The sequence below is a fragment of the Vanacampus margaritifer genome, chromosome 2 (genome assembly GCF_051991255.1).
Source record: "Vanacampus margaritifer isolate UIUO_Vmar chromosome 2, RoL_Vmar_1.0, whole genome shotgun sequence".
NCBI classification, from domain to species: domain Eukaryota; kingdom Metazoa; phylum Chordata; class Actinopteri; order Syngnathiformes; family Syngnathidae; genus Vanacampus; species Vanacampus margaritifer.
Genome location: NC_135433.1, coordinates 224,243 through 243,101, shown reverse-complemented (window position 1 = coordinate 243,101; position 18,859 = coordinate 224,243). Strand labels below are relative to the sequence as shown.

The window sequence follows — 18,859 nt, the reverse complement described above, 5'->3', positions numbered from 1 at the left end:
AAATACCCGGGAGTTAACCCTTATGCCATAACCTAACCCCTAACCCTAACCCTATATGAAATGAGGTATTAAAAACGTGATAATATCTTTCACTTTGCCCAGACATCGACCAAGATGCTCCTTGTCTTTCTTCAGATGAGCCAGCAGAAACGAACCCGGCCGGCTCAGCGACTCCAGCTTTTATGATGGAAGCCATATTCTGTCATTGTGAGACAGACGTCCATCATAAAGCTCATCTTCTCCAAAGCACGAGGGACGACACCTGCGAGTGGCCGGAGGCGCCGATCAACATGGCCAAGTGGGTCAGCATGCGGATGAGTGTGAAGGCAAGAGTGGAAAGGTGCTTGCATGTCCAGCATGTCCCGCGTTGTCCCTTCGATCGGGATGGCCAAGTACGTGGCCCGTCTGAGTGCAGTCTTGCCTGGAAGCTGAAGACATTTAACATTTTCAATTGATATTTTTACTGTTTATGAATTTACTTCTAAACATATATTGGACATATAACTGTGTATTGTAATGAATATAACTGTGATGATGTTGTTGTGAAGTATATTGGAACTTTTTCACTCCCTGCCAGCTGGTGAGAAAGGAATGTGATGGGAGTCAAGTTCTCAAGTTCTCAAGGAGATAACACTGTTGGGCTGAGGGAGTCGAGGTCTCATGGCATTACCTGTCTAATCATGTATTTCCGGCTTGGACGGTGAACTGGAGTAAACATGTCAGTAAATCACTTGTCTGCCTATTATAATTACTAACCCTTTGTCCAGCCTCAGAGGAGGAGTTTGCTTTTTTCATCTATAAAGCGACTGCGTGTTTTTCATATGGACACACTCGAGGCTTAACATCAATTTTTGAATGTAAGCATTTTCTCTTGTGTCTTTTAGAAGCTTCTAAAATAAACTCTTTGCAAAGAAGGCTTCTTCATCAGATCTCTTATCCAATTATTTTCAACACGCAAAGATTACACTTAATGTAGTGATCAAATAATACCTTCAAAACAAACATGACGAACGAGAACTGTGCCGTACATGACTTTTACAAGATGTCACATCTCTTTTAGCGCACCATCCAGGATTGTTTGCATTATCTTAACTGCTTACAGTTCAGGCAAATGACTGCTCATGTCTGTTTCTTAAACAGGGGGATTCAACATGCTGGTTGCATTGTTAAAAGATAGTTGCTCAATTTTGTTAGCTGATTGTGCCCAGTTTGCAACCTTGTTGTTAGTTCTTGGAAGTGGACTTAGGGATAAGATTTGAACTGTGGAACCTGCTAAAGAAATTAGCCCCGGAGACCACCCGGGACACGCCCAGGGAGGGGCCTGCCTCTCAGCTGGCCTGGAGCTGATTGAAGTGGCTGGGGAGAAGGAAGTCTTGACTTCCCTGTTAACGCTGCTGCCCTCGCAAGGAGGGATGGAGGGAGGGAGGGAGGGAGGGATGGGGGGAGGGATGGAGGGAGGGATGGAGGGAGGGAGGGAGGGAGGGATGGGGGGAGGGATGGAGGGAGGGATGCAGGGATGGAGGGAGGGATGGAGGGAGGGATGCAGGGATGGAGGGAGGGATGGAGGGAGGGATGGAGGGAGGGATGGGGGAGGGATGCAGGGATGGAGGGAGGGATGGAGGGAGGGATGCAGGGAGGGATGAAGGGAGGGATGGAGGGAGGGATGGAGGGAGGTTAGGTCATGTGTTGATTAGAAAATGACTTTGAATTGAGGGTCCTTTTTGTCATGTCTGACGTTCCCAATTTGTTTTTGAAGGTAAATGTGACCTCTTTTGTTCGTACTTTGCATTGTTTGTGATTTGAAGAACAATCGATGGACAACATCAGGTTTCGATCCTAACGGGAAAATGGAAGCCAACTGTGACAAGGGCAACCTTGTGTCAAACTTTTTACTGTGACGAGACAATCAAATACAGACAACGACACGATCCCGTTTTCATCTCGGCCTTTGCAAGCAATCCTCTTCATCCGTCTCGCATGCAGTCGTGGTCTCGCGTGACGTTTCTCCCGACACGTCAGCTGAAGGTTCCAAATGCAATTTCTTTCGTCTCTATTACATGAGCATGTTAAAAGGAGGACGACATTGTTTGAAGAGCAATCGAAGTTTGCAAACGACGACATGAAAGGTCACAACTTGTTGCACTGACCAACAAACAAAAAATGAGCACAGCAGCACAACTCGACGTCATCCGGGACATCACATCAATGGCGGCCAGAAAAGTCCTAAACATACTTTGGGGTGACAACATTGGCTTTAGAGCCGCCGATCACGTAGTAACAAGCCGTAACGTCATCAAAGTCCCGAACCCACAACCTTGACTTACACGTGACAGTTTGACGCCTGTTTTTGTTTCTAGTCGCCATGACAACGGCGGTGAGCAGAACCGGCGCACCTGCTGCTCGTCAACAATGAGCTGGCTTTAAACTAACTCTTAACTCTGTGTTTTACTTAAGATACTTTTTTGCACTCGGTGGATTTGGCGCCTGGTGTTAGCATGAAAGCCTTTTTAACACGATTGTTGTCTACTCTGTGGGACGCACACCTTCACACACGCTCATCACTCACAACATAATGTTGTGTTTGTTTGTAAATGCGCTTCCAGTTCATTTTAAGCAGCAGCAGACAAACGGACGGACGAGAGATCCGGCCAACCGTTGAGGCAAATACGGACAAATGGACGGCGAGAGACTCCAACATTGAAACATTTCATCCAAAAACAACAAGTTGTGATGCACCGAATTTTCGGCATTTGGCCGAATTCGGATATTGTGGTGACGCAATCCAGAAAACAACATGTAATAAAGCGTCTGTTTGAATTAAAGACCGAATGGGGGGGGGGGGACGGGGGGGGCTGCCTGCCTGCCCGCCCGCCTCGCTACTCGCTGGCGTTTCCCCGTCACTGAATTTGCATCTGTCAATCGCAAGCGCTTCATTCCGCACACCAGCGAGCGTCGCTTGCTAAACTACTGCACAGCATTTCAGCGGCTCGAAAAAAAGACATGAGACACTCTTTCTCCTGCGGCGCTTTCATTTTTTTTCTTCCATTCCAGCCCCTCCAGCGCTTCCACTTCTTCGCTGGCATTTCGCTGGCCGTGCTAAATCCTTTAGCTCATGCTAGCACTGTTGTTGCGATCTGCGGGTGTCTGCAGACCCGCGCACGATGCCGAGTGTGACTTTTGCAGAAGCGGATCGGCTGCTGCAAAGAAATGCATTCATGGATTTCTTTTCAAATGTTGGTCAGTATGTGAATGTGCGCCGCACTGTGTCCCGCTCCAAACGCGTCATTCGCACCACACGCGTCTGTGCCCGCCCGTGCCAGCCACATGGACTATAAAGTGCAATCGCACCTCCACAAAATGCTCAGCCTGCCTTTGCTGTTTAATTAGCCGACGTGTCAATTGATATTTGCTTTGTTCAAATGCTAAATAAATATTTTATAATATCATAATTGCAATTAATTCTAAGAAATGCAACGAAAGAAAAATTGGCCTATTTTTTGGGGCGTTTTTGGTCAAGCATTTCTCATTTTCGGTTTCGGCCCCAAAAATTCCGTTCGGTGCATCCGTAACAAGAAGTGATTCAAAAACGATTGGTTTAGCAATAATCGGCCAATAATGTGCTCGCGTCACAACTTTTATGACATCCGTTACGTTATGAGGCTACGACATCTATTTTTTTGAAATGGGTTTGGGCTTATTACGTTAAGGACTTGTAGACCACGTGACACGGGAACATGCACACACAAGCCCGCCGCCTTGAAACGGTAGCGAGGGGGAATCTGGGCGTCGACGACAGGGTTGCGTTTGATCCTGGCGTGGGTTTCCCAAGACCTCGTCGGCATGCGGGCCAGAAAAGTTGTCAGTCCAAACGCTGAGTGAAGTTTTGCGGGAAAAGCCCCTTTTGCGCCGCCGCTCCCCGCATGGTCCAGTCGCTTTGCTTGAATCCCGTCAGCCAGCCGGCGTCCTGCAGCGGCAGACAAGCACGCGTCTTGAACCCGCCGGCGCTCCGCCGCGGCCGGCGACTCACCTGGTCCTCCAGCGACGCGGTGGGGACCACCAAGACCACGTCCCCTTGCTTCAGGTCCAGCTCGTCGCTGTTGGCTGCCTCAAAATCGTGCATGGTCTCCACCTGCGCAATTTGCAGCCCTTTCATGCAGTCTTTGGCTGGATTTTGCAGACCCGGGTCCAAAAAGGAAAAGGTCTGACCTTGTAGAGGAAGTGGTCGGGGAGCCCCGCCGGAGCCCAACCGGCAACTTTGACCGGAGCGATGTCGTCCGCCACGCAGTTGTCGCTGACGGCGGCCGGCGAGACGATGTCGGCGTCGCGGTCGTCGTCGCCTTCATTGCTGGAGGCGGGTTCGATCACCACGGACGGGATGGCCATGCTTTCCTGCAAAGGACACGCAAGTTTGCGCCTTCCTGAAAGCCAAAAGTGGACCGATGGCACTCCTTGTTGTTTTGCTTGCAAGGAAAGCAAAGCGCAACGCTACAATACTTTATTGGCGGACATTAACGGTGACGGCTTAACCTCTGACCCCTAACCCTGACCCCCGCAACACCTAGAAATTCTGTCCATAGAAGTTATGAACAGAATTGGTGACAACCTTGGTGGAGTCCAACCCTCACTGGGAACCAATCCCACTTGGACGTGGACCAAACTCCAAACAGCCCACATCAGGGGGCTTTTGTACCCCATACAACCGAAGCCCCCCCCCCACAGGACTCCCAAAAGGACGCGGTCGGACGCCTTCTCCAAGTCCACAAAACGCATGTAGACCGGTTGGGCGGACTCCCACGCACTCTGGAGGATCCTGCCGAGGGTGTCGCGCTGGCGCACGGGTCCACGGCCGGGACCAAAACCACAATTGCTCCTCCTGAATCCCAGATTGGACTTGACTCTCGCACGCCTGAATAGGCCGGCTAAGTTGTGATCAACTATTTTGAAGTTGAAGGTGAGAATGAAAAGTGTTGTTGAACTCACAGCGGGATTTTCTTCCAGAGGAGGAGCACAACTTTCTGCGGCTGCATTTGCTTCAGCTGCAGGGGGCGCCGGCGAGGGTTCTTCCTCAGCAGCCAGCGAAGCCTGAGGCATTTCTTCACCAGCATCCGGCATCTCGGAAGTCTCAGCCGATCCAGGTTCGACTTCCTTCTTGTTCCCAAGGCAGACACCAAATTCAATTCTCGAAATGTGATGGCAAGCGAGACACTGAAAATGAGCAAACGTCGACTCACCATTTGATCGAAATCGGCAAAGAAGGTCGGGCCGGCGGTATCCTTCAGAATGCATGTTTAAAAGGAGACAAGAAGAACCTCGAATGGCTATCAAGAAAACAAAGACAAAGAACGAGCACGGGGAAGGTCACTACGGAGCTGCAGGGAAAGGATGGTTGTGCGCGAGGACCGACTGACAGATCCGTCAATCGATGGATGGAATTTGTCAGCCGGTCCGATTGCCGCTTGAAGTCGGAAGTGCTAAATCCGCAATCGCATGCTTGACAAAGACGGGAAGTGGCGAGGGGAAGGAAAGCGGAGGTTAGGCTCGGCAGGAGCTTTCAAATCTCAACTGCCGTCTACTTGCCGGCAAACGAGCACGCTACAAACGGGACCGTGTACCTCGTCCTTTCCTTCCGCTACATCTTTGTGGTACCGTTTTCCAAGTAGCAGCTTTGTGGGCTCTTCTTCTTCTTGGCAACTTCCGGCTTCCTTGCGCACTTCGGGAGCATTTGCACCTTGCGTCCTCGAACATCCGTGTTCATCTGGAGGGTCCGAGCGGCCGCTCGTGGCAGACCACACGTCACGCTTCGCCATGCCATCTGCAGAAGCGGCACAAAGACCGTTTGCAAACGGGTCCCAGCTGCTGCCGACGTCTCCAGAGACCCCCGAACCCGCGTCCTCCAAACTGGCTCCTGACTTCAAAGGATCGACGCCATCGAATGAATCTCCGTGCCGGTTTTGGGCAAAAGGATCGGAACTAAAGGCACCTCCCCCCGGTGCTTCGGCAAAAGGGTCCGAATCAAAGGCGCCGCCTCCTCCCTGTAGGTCGGCAAAAGGATCTGAATTCAACGCTCCTCCTTCCCGTGATTCGGCAAAAGGGTCCGAATCAAAGGCGCCTCCTCCTTGTAGGTCGGCGAAAGGATCCGAATCAAAGGTTCCTTCTCCCTCCTGGGATTCTGCAAAAGGATCAGAACCGAACCCTCTTCCTTTCTGTATGTGGGCAAAAGGATCCGAATCAAAGGTTCCTCCTCCTCGCATTTCAGCAAAAGGAGGTGAAGCAAACCCTCCTCGTCCTCCTTCCTGTGTTGCCGCAAACGGATCAGAATCCAAGGCAACTGCTTGCAACGGGTCGGACGCACCTGCTTCCGCGGTTTCCATCCCGGGCGGCGCCGCATCTGCGGGCATGACATCTGCTGTCACACTTTGTCCTTTTTCAGCATCAGGACGACGGTCAGGTGAATGTTGGGCCGCTGCGCCGGCACAGGCCCCGCCCCATTCTTCGGCGCTTTCGTATTCGGAACCCGAGCCGTCGGGAGAGCCGGGCCGCTTGTCTTTGGCGCGCTCGGACCCGTCCTCAATCCGTTCGCCAAACTCGTTGGTAAAGATGAGGCCGGGGGTGGATTTGCGGCGACCTGCCTCCGACTCCGCCTGCCCTTTTTCCAATTGATCGGCGGCGCCATACAGAAGGTCGGGCTCGCTTTGTGATGGTTGATCTCGGCCGCTAACCTCATCGTCTGCCGCCTCGCTGTCCTCGGGAGCAGGAGGAGGCGTGGCTTCATCTCCACGATCACCCCCATCCGCTCCCTCCGCCCCCGCGGCAGCCTCCCCCGCGGCAGCCTCTCCCGCGGCAGCCTCCCCCGCGGCAGCCTCCCCCGCGGCAGCCTCCCCGTTGGTTGCCGCTGAAGCAAAATCGGCCGACCAGTCGGCGACAAAGCCGCTTTCTGAATCCTGAGCAAACGCAAGACAATGAAATCAAGTCAGTCTGCTCGCATGTTTGTATTATTTTGTTGGCGCTCAAACGATGTGTCGCCATGCGGCGTGCATCAGGTGTGTACAGAACTTACAGTCTGGGCCGGCTGAGCCTAAAGGGGAGGAGCAGGACACAGTTGACGTACGCACGCATCACTTCGCCGGCAAATCAAACGCAGCAAACCCAAATGTACTCACCGACCACGTATCCCAAGGCACAGCAGTCTGCTCGGGAAAAAAGAAAGAAAGGGGCTTCAAGTTGGGACCACGTTCCGATTGAGTCCAAAAGACATTCCACACATTGTGTGCGTGCGCGTGTAAGGAAAGAACCTGCGGTAGCGGCGACACAGTCTCATCGGGCTGGAAGGCGTCGAAATCCAGATCAAGAAGAGATTCTCCCGGCCGCTCGTTGGGCTGCCGGCACAGCAGGCGGTTAGCGAGCAAAGCAAAAGCAGCTGATTGCCGGCAAAATGCTGACAGACCTGCGATGGCGACGGCGCTGGCAAAAAGTCTCCTCCAAACAGGTCGATGATTTGCTCCTCCGCCACCTCCTTGGAAGGCGTGACTTTGGGGGGCGGCGGCACTGGCGGCCCCTTTTTCATCTGACAAGCAGCCACATGCGTTAGTCAGCGTTTGCCGTTCTTCATCTTGTGTGGACGCAATCGCAGCAAGTTTGGCTTTCCCGGAAAATGGCGGCGGCGAGGTTTGGGGTTTGGAACCTGTCCTGAGCTGTGAGCCGTCTGGCGTCCCCACATTGTTTACGTCTGTCATCCAAAGTGGACTCGCTCGCGCAAGCAGTTCGCCGGCGAATGAAACGCCACGTTGGCAAGTACCGCGAGTCATTCCCGCAAAGGATCATGGGAGTTAGGAATACGGTGGCTAATGCTATGGGCTATATGCCACGGAGGAGGCGGGACTTTCGACTTGCGGGTTTCCCACATCACCTGAGTTTCCGATTCCGGTTTGCGACGTGTCTCGGTACTTGCGCTTCCGTCTTTGTGCTCCTCGTTGCCGGGTGCGAGCGTGTCACGCGTCCGTCCGTCTCGGTTGTCCGAAGCGCTTCGGAAAGCTGAGACGGGGGTGGAGTCGCGAGTGTTGGAACGCGGCCACAAACGGCGCTGATGTGTGAAACCCGCAAGTCCGTGGCATCGGCCCCATTTGCCAGCGCGCTTCGCTCGCTCGGCGAACCCACGTACGCAATCGGCAGCCATATTGGGGGGGTCGGCGTTGCCATCAATCGGCAGCAAAATGAAGTTGCAACTTGTTCATTTGAATGAGCTTGACATGATGCGAATGCCAAAATGTCTGCTGCTTTTTTTTTTTTTTTTTTTAACCTGCGAAAGGTTCCCGCAGTTCCCTCGTCGTAACCGTATGCCAATTTGCACATCGTATGCAACCTAACCTACCCGAGTCCAATGTTTGTTCGGCGGCGGTTTTTGTGCTTTTTCTGCCACTCAAATAGAGAAAATGCGTCTTTGAGCGTCCTGGCTTAGCAACGCGCCGTTGAGAAGGCTCACGTAGCATCCGCGTATCGAGCGTCGAGCCAAACGATCGGCCGAGTCAGGAAATAGAAAGTCGTCGTGGATGTTTCGACAGGCTGCCAACCATCAACTCCCAAATCAAATCATCGGTTCGATATTTGCCATTTTGATAAGCATCGGCCTTTTTGTGAATCTCAAGACGGATAAAGCGGACGCCATCTTGCTAAGCGGCGAATGCTAGCAAATGGTGCGTTTCCGTCAGGTTGCGTAAGATGTTGACAGTCTGTATTGTCACAAAGACATTTGAAATGTTGTTGTCTGTGAAGGTCTATCGGAACCTTTTATGGACCCTGACGCGGACCCCACATGGGCCGCATTCGCATGCGTTTGTCGCTCAGCGGTAGACAAAGAACTTTGCATTTATGGGACTTTTCACTTTACTTTTTTAACTTTTGATTTTCTCTTTGACTGCAAATGAAGATCGGCTCGAAATATCGCTTATCGGCCCCCTTGACTACGAATAATCGTTATCGGCCATGAAAAAAACAACATATGGGTGCATCACTTAGGGTCGATTTCTGATGTTATCAAATGAGGTTGAAAAGATAGAAAAGCATTTCAATCGTAAATTGAAATGATCAAATAGTTTCAAAGAAACTGATTTTCGTCGGGTTTGGGTCCCTCGTCACAAATGAGCTTGACCTGGAAGTTGCCGCACTTTGAACAGGAAAGGACAACGTGGGCGGAAAAAAGAAGAATGACTGGGAGACGTTGAAGGACATTGGACTGCTGCAAATGATGATGATGATGATGATGATGATGATGGGGGGACGCAACGCCACAAAAACACGACTCATTTGCTCTACAAGTCTGATTCCCACCAAAATTCCGTCGGCAATCTCGCAATCGATCATCAATATTTGTCTTCCTGTCCTCGGCTGAAATCAGCATGAGGTCATCGAGGTCGTCCTGCTCACGTCCTCAGATGCAAAGCATGAAAATGTGTTGAAACAGGCGTACATCTACGCTGCAAAAAAACAAATCTTAAGTCGGGGACCGCCCACACGAGGCGTACATCTACGCTGCAAAAAAACAAATCTTAAGTCGTGGACCGCCCACGTGAGGCGGCACAAGGAAAGCCCAACTGAGGCGGCACGGGGACCACCCATGCGAGGCGTACATCTACGCTGCAAAAAAACAAATCTTAAGTCGGGGACCGCCCACGTGAGGCGGCACAAGGACCGCCCACATGAGGCGGCACGGGGACCGCCCACGCGAGGCGTACATCTACGCTGCAAAAAAACTAGATCTTAAGTAAGATGTCGTTTCTTTAATGTAACCTAAATGAGTTACTTTTACTTCAAGTGAAATTTGACAGACAAGATGATTGTGCTTATTTGAAGATTTCCTAATGATTTTATTTGATCAAGCAATGTTGGCATTGCGTGTAAACGGCTAGTTTGAAGTACTGTGAGGCTTAAAACAAGCATTTTCCACACTTGAAGATGACAACGAAGCAACATCAAAGACCCTGAACTGGACTTTCATGAGATGAATTTTCGCGTTTTCAGAAAAAATACAAGTCTGAAAACAATCAGACAAAAGTGCAATGTAGCTCTTTATTTTTCCTGTAAAAATCAGTTTGTGGTTTGTTTGGCCATATTTACAAAGCTCCTTTTTCCTCTTGCGTGTGAATGCACCACCTGCTCAGTAGACTGCAGCAATGGTAGAGTGTACTCAGAATGGAAAGTTGCGGGTTCGACCCCTGGCTGGGTCTTTTCAAAGACAATAAGAATGGAACGCGTCCTGTCCCTGCTTGACGCGCAGGCTAAAATGGCCAACTGTAAAAAATGAACATGCATGTATTTGAAGAAAATAGTTCGATATATTACAGATTGAAAAAAGTTGATATGACTTGTTCTTAGTCTAAAAATACTATTTTCAAGGCTGCTGTGCCGACTATTATTTTCTTATTTTGTAAGTAAAATGTAATTTTGCTTATTTGAAGTCATCATTTTCTTATTTTACTATTTTTTTTCTTCACAATTTTCCGACTGTCCTTTTTGCAGTGCAATCACAAGCGGCTTGTTTTCGGCTCAAACGGATGTTTTTACAAAATGGCGACAAAACAAAGTTTGGTGAAAGATGAGCGCGGAACAGCGACATCTCGACGCTCACTCGCCATCTGCACGAGTGGACCAAGAAAATGAGAACCAGATTTGTAGATTTGCAGACGTCTTTGTTGCTCATGCCGCATGCTCTAGCAACACACACACACACACACACACACACGCACACACACGCACGCACACACACACACACACACGTGTGCGACATGTTGACTCACCATCCCAGAGATGACGTGCAGCAAAGAAGAACAGCCACAGAACATTAAAGCACAAATGGAGCCCGTCCGCGTCTGCTAGCATGCTAACGGCTCATCATTGGCTGCGTTCAAATCGCTGCTTGGCTTCGCTCGCTTGAAAGCGTTTACAAATTGGAACGGAGGGCTGAGCGATACGAACCCTATCAGCAATATAAGGTAGAGATTGCGGTGGCGCACATTGATGACATCACCGCACAGCGCATGTCGATGACGTCATCGTATCTGCGTTCTGGCTGCCGACTTCCACCGACGCCAACTCAAAAGGATATTCAATTGACGGTTGAGGACGCTCAGAAAGTGAATTGGTCTGTTAATGAGTCTGCCATCGTAATATGCGACGCAAGTCTGCCCGCAACTCGCCACTAACGGGAGCGTCAACAAATGACAGCTTTCGGCGAGCCAAACTGCAGGTGCATTCAAATACCGTCGGACATTTCAAACTCAGACCCCCTCATTCTTTACGTCATCTGAAAATACGCCAAGTAAGCATACGTGAGCAGATACGGTCAAGCCGTATCGCCCCAAAAAAGGTGCGACCAAAACCGTTTTCCGTTGGTCGCACCTGTGCTACTCGTGCAAAAGTTAGCGTCGAGCCCGAATATTATTTGTTTGCACATCGCTGACTTTTCATTTGGATTGAAGATTTGCACAATAAATGTTGTTATCTAAAATCAATTCTTTGATAGTTTACTTTTTTAAAATCCATATCGATTCTCTAAAGGACTACAAATACCAGTAAGCAAATGATTTATAAATGATTATTTATAAATACGTAGCGTTACCTTAAAAGGGAGGCCGTTTATAGCGGGATGTGAATTTCGGCCCATATCGCCCAGCCCTATTGGAACGCTTCTTCGTACCTCGTACCCGCCGTCCCACTTGTTTACCTGCACGGGAGATTTGGGTCGCGACAGTCCCGGAGAGACCGGGCGCAGTGTGTGATTGGAAGCGGCGTCCGGACTCTCGGGCGGACTCTCGTCTTCGGGTGGCGACGGCGTCCGAGCCAGCCGCAGCGGACCCGAATCGCTGCGAGGGCCAAATGGAAATTGGTGACCTCCAACTTTCCCGACTCGCCAATACAATCAATGGACCCGAGTTGATCCATTTCAGAAGACGTCCTTACCTCGGCGCTCCTTGGATGGTGAACATCTTGTCGGCGTGTTGTTCGCTAAGTTGCATCATGACTTCATACAGCTGCTTGCACACCTGCACATCACGCACGCACAAAACGAGCCATCACAACAGCGGCCGGCGGAGAAACGGCTTGCAAATTGGAAAAGGGCTTGGAAATCGGAGAAACCGCTTGGAAATCGGAGAAACCGCTTGGAAATCGGAGAAACCGCTTGGAAATCGGAGAAACCGCTTGGAAATCGGAGAAACGGCTTGCAAATTGGAAAAGGGCTTGCAAATTGGAAAAGGGCTTGGAAATCGGAGAAACGGCTTGAAAATCGGAGAAACCGCTTGCAAATTGGAAAAGGGCTTGAAGATTGGAAAAGGGCTTGCAAATTGAAAAGGGCTTGGAAATCGGAGAAACGGCTTGCAAATCGGAGAAACCGCTTGCAAATTGGAAAAGGGCTTGAAGATTGGAAAAGGGCTTGCAAATTGGAAAAGGGCTTGGAAATCGGAGAAACGGCTTGCAAATCGGAGAAACCGCTTGCAAATTGGAAAAGGGCTTGAAGATTGGAAAAGGGCTTGCAAATTGAAAAGGGCTTGGAAATCGGAGAAACGGCTTGCAAATCGGAGAAACCGCTTGCAAATTGGAAAAGGGCTTGAAGATTGGAAAAGGGCTTGCAAATTGGAAAAGGGCTTGGAAATCGGAGAAACGGCTTGCAAATCGGAGAAACCGCTTGCAAATCGGAAAAGGGCTTGAAGATTGGAAAAGGGCTTGCAAATTGGAAAAGGGCTTGGAAATCGGAGAAACGGCTTGCAAATCGGAGAAACCGCTTGCAAATTGGAAAAGGGCTTGGAAATCGGAGAAACGGCTTGGAAATTGGAAATCGGAGAAACCGCTTGGAAATTGGAGCAACTGCTTGGAGATTGGAAAAGGGCTTGGAAATTGGAAAAGGGCTTGGAAATCGGAGAAACGGCTTGGAAATTGGAAATCGGAGAAACTGCTTGGAAATTGGAGAAACTGCTTGGAGATTGGAAAAGGGCTTGGAAATCGGAGAAACCGCTTGGAAATTGGAAATCGGAGAAAGGGCTTGGAAATCGGAGAAAGGGCTTGGAAATTGGAAATCGGAGAAAGGGCTTGGAAATCGGAGAAAGGGCTTGGAGATTGGAAAAGGGCTTTGTCCCGCCTCACCAGGGAAATCTCTCGGTGAAATCTGGCCTCCAGGCTGGTCACGCTCTTGAAGGTGCCGATGTAGAATCCCACTCGGCTGAAAGGCAACCACTCACAATTTCAGTACACTCAAAACCTGACTAGCATCTTGAAAAACGAAACTTGGAGGATGCTGAGGGTTCGAGTCCATATCATGCAAAATCAACTTTTTTCCTGCTCTGGAGGTACCAGCCCCGCCCACTGCACGACCGTCTGGGTCGCACCCCCGCAGACTGAACGCCTGCCTACTAATTTCATGACGTCATGGTTTGGATTTGATCTCATGGAAAGCGATCATCGTTTTTCTGCGAGTTGGAAATGCAAACGCAAGCGAAGGACGCCCGAGTGCGTCCCGCCGGGCGGGGCCGACATTCGCCAACGTTGATTTCCCGTCAGCTTGCGACGAGGAAAAACGGCTGGCCAAGGTTTTGTGGGCGGCTTTGGTGCGACGTCGTGAAAGGGGCGTGGCAGCCGCACGGGGAGAGGCGGGACTTCAGCGAGCCAGCAAAAAAAAACTAACAAAGGAGTCGGCCACTGTGCCAACATCCAATCAAATGAAAGCTTGACATTGCATCACATGGAAACCATTGAAGAATTCAATCCGCTTTCTTTGCGGGATTTGAAAAATGCCAGACAAAAATCAATGGATATGAAAATGGAGGTGACGCAACCGCGAGGCGAGACCACCTGTCCCAAAGACTCGGAAGTTCATCCTGAAGGCCCACGTTGAGCTCGTCAAACACTCGCTGGGCCTTTCGCAGCTCCTCGTCGGCCTGGAAAAGGTCAGAAAAAGAAAACATAAGATGACGACCTCAACTTTGCTTCACGTCATCGCAGACGGCAAACGCCAGCTGCCGTATTGATGTCATCAACATTGGCCCCTCCCACAACAATTTGCATGTTTTCCAAACCCGTGTCGAGCGCAGGAAACCTTTTCCCAACAACTCAAAAGTCAACTTTGTCCGTGCGTTTGTCGAAGGTTCAACTCCGGGGTCGGCCCCGTCGGGCGTGCCGGGGTCGGTCCCGTCGGGCTGGCTATTGCCAACGACCTCACCGTACCACACGCATCACCATGCAGGGAAACGCGGATTTGGAGGACGTCGAAAGGGACTCGACGTTTGCTGGCTTTCAAGTGGTTCGGGCGATTCGACTTTGAAACAATCTGCAACGTAAGCCGTCGGAGCGAAACATTGGCGAGGCGAACCTTCAGCATCTTGCGGTCGTTTTTCATGCCGGACGTCTGCAGCGTTTCCACGTGATGGCGAGCGCTGTCGTAGTCGATGAGCTTGCGACTTCTTTTGGCCACGCGGTTCTGAAGGCGGACGGGAAAGCGGCGGTGAGCTTGAAACGGTGGCCGCAGCCGACAACGTTGACCGGCGACCGATCACCTTCAGCTCCGGAAACTGCAGCAAATACGCGTCCAGATTCAGCAGCGTGGAGTCCACCAGCTTGTTGTGGAAGTTTTCCCACATTGCGTCACAATCCTGCGGGGGGGGGAAAGCGGGGTCAACTTCAAAATAAGAGCAAACAAGTTAGTGAGTGCACTTCAACTTGAATTCAAGTTGGGCTTGTTGACCTTTTTGCAGCGTTGGCCTCATTGGCCGCCATTACAAAACCCCCCCAGCCACAAATGGGTTAGTGGCCCCCCCCACGACCACCCGCAGTGTGGCCACAAACGGACACACTTCAGCCACTCATCGTGGAATCGAGACGACTGGTCGCACAACTGGTCGCCATTTTGCCTTGGTTTTGACAAGCCTCGCACGACTTCCGTGCTCAGCGTTAGCTCGTGTGCTCGCCACATTTTGCCGCCAACTTTTTGGGAGCAGCAGCAGCTTTGAAGCGACGCGTGATGAAGATTTTTCAATCCTTCCTGGTGTGTTGTTATTGCTCTGATTCTAAAAGCTGGTCTGCTTGTCTAGCATGTGACGGGACCTCCCTGGGCTTGTCGTCAATCAACGTGTTTGCTATGATGATGTCATTGATGATTTTGCATCAAAGAAGGCTGGAAAAGTCCCATTTTCGATTGCACTTGACACTTCTTCATGTTCATGCCAGCTCGAAACCGGGTGAAAAACACAAGTTAATAAACAGTTAAGTGCAGGCGTGTACAGAAGGCCTAGAAATGGTCTTATGTTCCATAGAGTTCCATTATTATTATTATTGTTGTTGTTGTTGTTATTGTTGTTGTTGTTATTGTTGTTGTTGTTTCCTTGTTCTAGTCACGCTTTTGTATTATGATTATATGCAACGAAAGAATGCGTTTTTGGTGGCAAGTCCATTTTTGGCGGGGTTGCGGGTTTCGGTGGCTTGGAGGGGTGCGCTGTTGTTGGGGGTGTGTCCGAGCATGTGAGAGTTTTGCCGGCATTTTGGAGGAGTGTCGGGTTGTTGCTCTGCAACGGACGCAACTTGCGCTAGCGGACCTTTTTGGCACCGCCGCCTTCCGTGCAGCGACCTGTCACGAGTCATCAGACGAGTGGCCTTTTTGGCGAGTTCTTTTGTGCGTGCTGCACTCCTCTCTGCTTTCTCCGCCCTCCGGCGTGATTTTGTGTTTTCCTGTTTCTGCCCACGACGTAAACCTTCTTGTCGACGTGGCTTTTGTCGACGCAACTTCTTGTCGTTGTGCGCTTTTGGCCGTTGCATTCAAACTGAGCGACTTTGGCCCCGGCGGGTTCTGCCCTCTTCAACCCACACGTGACAATGACCTGGTATTGGTCCAATACCGATACTCGCCCATCCTTAACTCTTTTACTGGCAGCCATTTTGACTGAAGCAACCCCCTTCGCGCCCGGCTGTTTGACTGGATTTGCCGCACACAATATTGTGTTCTATTGCTATAAAAAGCTACCAAGAAAATGTTAGTCTCTTCTTTTCCAACGGCTTCCGTTTTGCAGCAATTAGCATTAGAATATAGCGACGTTTCATCATTATTCACAAATCTGTTTAGAAGTGTGGGTAAATGAGCTTCTTTGCAACATGGCCTTGGTTGCTCTCTTATACTCTGCTGCCACCTGCTGGCCTTTTTGTAATTACTATCATTGCGTCAAAGCCTTCATGTGCGCTCCAGCATAAAGAAAGATATCAAAACCAATAAAGGTGTCTTTGCGATAAGAAAACAAACGCATTTCTACGTCTTTGGGAGCAAATGGGTTCAAAAGAATTCTCCAGAAATGATTTGGATTGACTTGTTGATGCTGCGAGGCAACGGAGGCGAGGCGGTACCTTGCCGATGGTCATGACGTCGTCCCGCCCGTGCCAGTCGGGCTCGTAGACCTCATGGAGGGACTGGGTCAGGTTGATGGAGGCCTGCTGCATCCCTGCGCGAAAAACACGCCACAGCCGGCGCGTCACACGCACGCACCCACGTGTCGCTCACCTGCGCGCGTGCGTGCGTGCGTCACCTTTGATGGCCGCCATGTAAGCCTTCATCTCCCTCTGCAGCCGCGAGCCTTCGCACTTGAAGCGCGCAAAACACTCGTTAGCGGGATAAAGAAGGTGAGCGTGCGCGCCGGCGGCTTGCTTACCTCTTGGCGTCTGAAGTTGACGACAACTTGCTCAAACTGCTCGTCTTTGGTCTCGTCGGCTTTTCCCAGCTTCTGCAACACCTGAGCCGTCGCAAAACATTCATCGCAATATTTTGGCTTTGGTCTGCCGAGCGTCAACGGAGACGTTCGCACGCACACTCGGCACACGTCGTCCGGACGAGCCGACGACGATGGAAATGACGCTCAATTTGGGGCCTTATTATTTGCAAACATCTCCACGAGATCACAAAAGATGCGCGACCATTTTCATTGATTGAACGTTCCAAAAACGGAATCCATGGGATTGAAAAAGTCACGCGCTGGCTCGTGCGCATGGCCAATCGCGGCGGTGAGGGGCGTGGCTTTGCCAGACACTGGAGGAGGCGGAGCGAGGAGACAAGTGAGGCTACGTTCAAAAACGTTGTCTTTTGCTATTAATAGTGATTTTCATACCTTTTGAAATTTTGCGACAAAAATCCTTCTGGTATGACCTCAGCATTCATCATGTTAGAATATATATATATATATATATATATATATATATACTAGTGCTGTCAGGCAATTAAAATTTGTATCTAATTCATTACAGGATTTTTTTATGAATGAATCTATTTGAATCTCATATCTGATAAAGCTCCTCAAATAAAGAATTTGAATTCTAGGATATTATGTCGTCACCAACTATGCTGTCTCATGCACGCATGCGTGTACTGTCAATAGATTGTGGCTTAATTAGTCACACATGACGTCATCTCACGACAAAAGGGAACAGAATGAAGTCTCAGTAGGTTTTGAGCCAATAAATCAACCAATCGATCTTTTTGGGCGCTTCACGCGTTGCGTTTCGCTCAACGGTGACGTCATCACCACCGCGCTCTAAAAACGTCCCTATTTGACGTTTGGGTTCTGCCGCGGCCTGCAAGGACATCTCGTCCATCTCGTCCATCTCGTCCTCCTCCTCGTCCTCCTCCTCGTCCTCCATCTCGTCCCTCTCCGCGTCGCTCCTCCTCCTCCACCTGCTGCCGCTTACCTTCTCCTGCGCCCGGTTGAGTCTTTTCTGCACATTTTTGGCGAAGATTCCCGTCTTGATGTCCGCCATGACGCCGCACTGACATCCGCGGATTAGGTTGCGTCGAGGGGGGAGGGGAGGGGGAGGCGCGGGCCGCGGGGGTGTCGAGTGCGCTTGCGCGAAGCCTGGGCCGATGAGACAAGCAGGGGGCGGGGCCTAATCCTCAAGGCCTGCGCGGATGGGGCGAGTCACACGCACGCGCACACATCTCACTCCACTTCGGAACAACTTTGATCCGTCTGGTCTGCACTTTTGGCTTCCACAAACCAAAAGACAGTCAAACGACGTCATCAGAGGTGATCAATTGTCATCATCATCGTCACTCGTCACCAGTCCAGTCATCGTCAATCTGGCATGATTTCAAACTCTAACTCAACCCGTCATCAAATGACAGCCGCTATTTTGAGACTGACAGCAAATTTCGCAGGTCTTCGTTATTATGATTATTGTGACCGACACCTGAGAGGTGATATTTTTGTGGGCGTGACACAACCAGCTCAAATGAAGCATAAAAATAGAGTTTTTATTACATTGCTCCAAAATGGAAATTCTGCAACTTTTCTCGGCTTAGGGTTCGGCTTTTCTCATTTTTGGACCCTTTTTAATTGTTCAAACTTTCAACTTTAAAACTCAACTTTACATTGTATTCATTTTTCATCTGACCAGGAAAGGATTCATATCACAGCATAGTTGACCTTTGGCACAGCCACGCTGTCGTTTCACATCAAATGGGAGTTCTTTCGGTGGCTGATATTTCTAAGCCGGAAGTAAGGCGCCGGTTCCGTGGAACCCCGCCTCCCCCGTGGAACCCCGCCTCCCCCCGTGGAACCCCGCCTCTCCCGTGGAACCCCGCCTCTCCCGTGGAACCCCGCCTCCCCCGTGGAACCCCGCCTCCCCCGTGGAACCCCGCCTCTCCCGTGGAACTCCGCCTCCCCCGTGGAACCCCGCCTCTCCCGTGGAACCCCGCCTCTCCCGTGGAACCCCGCCTCTCCCGTGGAACTCCGCCTCCCCCGTGGAACCCCGCCTCCCCCGTGGAACCCCGCCTCTCCCGTGGAACCCCGCCTCCCCCGTGGAACCCCGCCTCCCCCGTGGATAACCCCGCCTCTCCCGTGGAACC

General features: G+C 50.8%; 1 protein-coding gene across 5 annotated transcripts; it reads right to left on the bottom strand.

The window, feature by feature from the left end:
* Positions 1–1,871: 1,871 nt before the first annotated feature.
* amph (amphiphysin) lies at positions 1,872–17,858 on the bottom strand. 5 transcript variants are annotated; one of them, XM_077555843.1, is made up of 20 exons: positions 17,704–17,858; positions 16,674–16,754; positions 16,551–16,605; positions 16,372–16,466; positions 14,538–14,633; positions 14,354–14,461; positions 13,837–13,922; positions 13,132–13,207; positions 11,953–12,035; positions 11,717–11,855; positions 7,445–7,564; positions 7,293–7,376; positions 7,161–7,187; positions 7,058–7,075; positions 5,613–6,941; positions 5,232–5,273; positions 4,981–5,148; positions 4,207–4,389; positions 4,028–4,129; positions 1,872–3,964 (listed from the first exon to the last, which is right to left on the bottom strand). In XM_077555843.1, the coding sequence occupies exons 1-20, from the start codon at positions 17,770–17,772 to the stop codon at positions 3,860–3,862; spliced, it is 3,066 nt and encodes a 1,021-aa protein (XP_077411969.1). In that variant the 5' UTR covers positions 17,773–17,858; the 3' UTR covers positions 1,872–3,859. The 5 variants fall into 5 exon arrangements, with proteins under 5 accessions (XP_077411969.1, XP_077411971.1, XP_077411973.1 ...); XM_077555845.1 differs by having other exon boundaries at positions 4,981–5,145; XM_077555847.1 differs by having other exon boundaries at positions 6,720–6,941.
* Positions 17,859–18,859: the final 1,001 nt, after the last annotated feature.

Coding starts and splice junctions, on each gene's coding strand:
- amph (XM_077555843.1), bottom strand. CDS start 17,772: ATGGCGGACATCAAGACGGGAATCTTCGCCAAAAATGTGCAGAAAAGA. Junction 12,036..13,131: donor TTCACCGAGAGATTTCCCTG/GTGAGGCGGGAC, acceptor CGTGATGTGCAG/GTGTGCAAGCAGCTGTATGA. Junction 7,565..11,716: donor GACCCAAATCTCCCGTGCAG/GTAAACAAGTGG, acceptor GCTGCTTGTCAG/ATGAAAAAGGGGCCGCCAGT.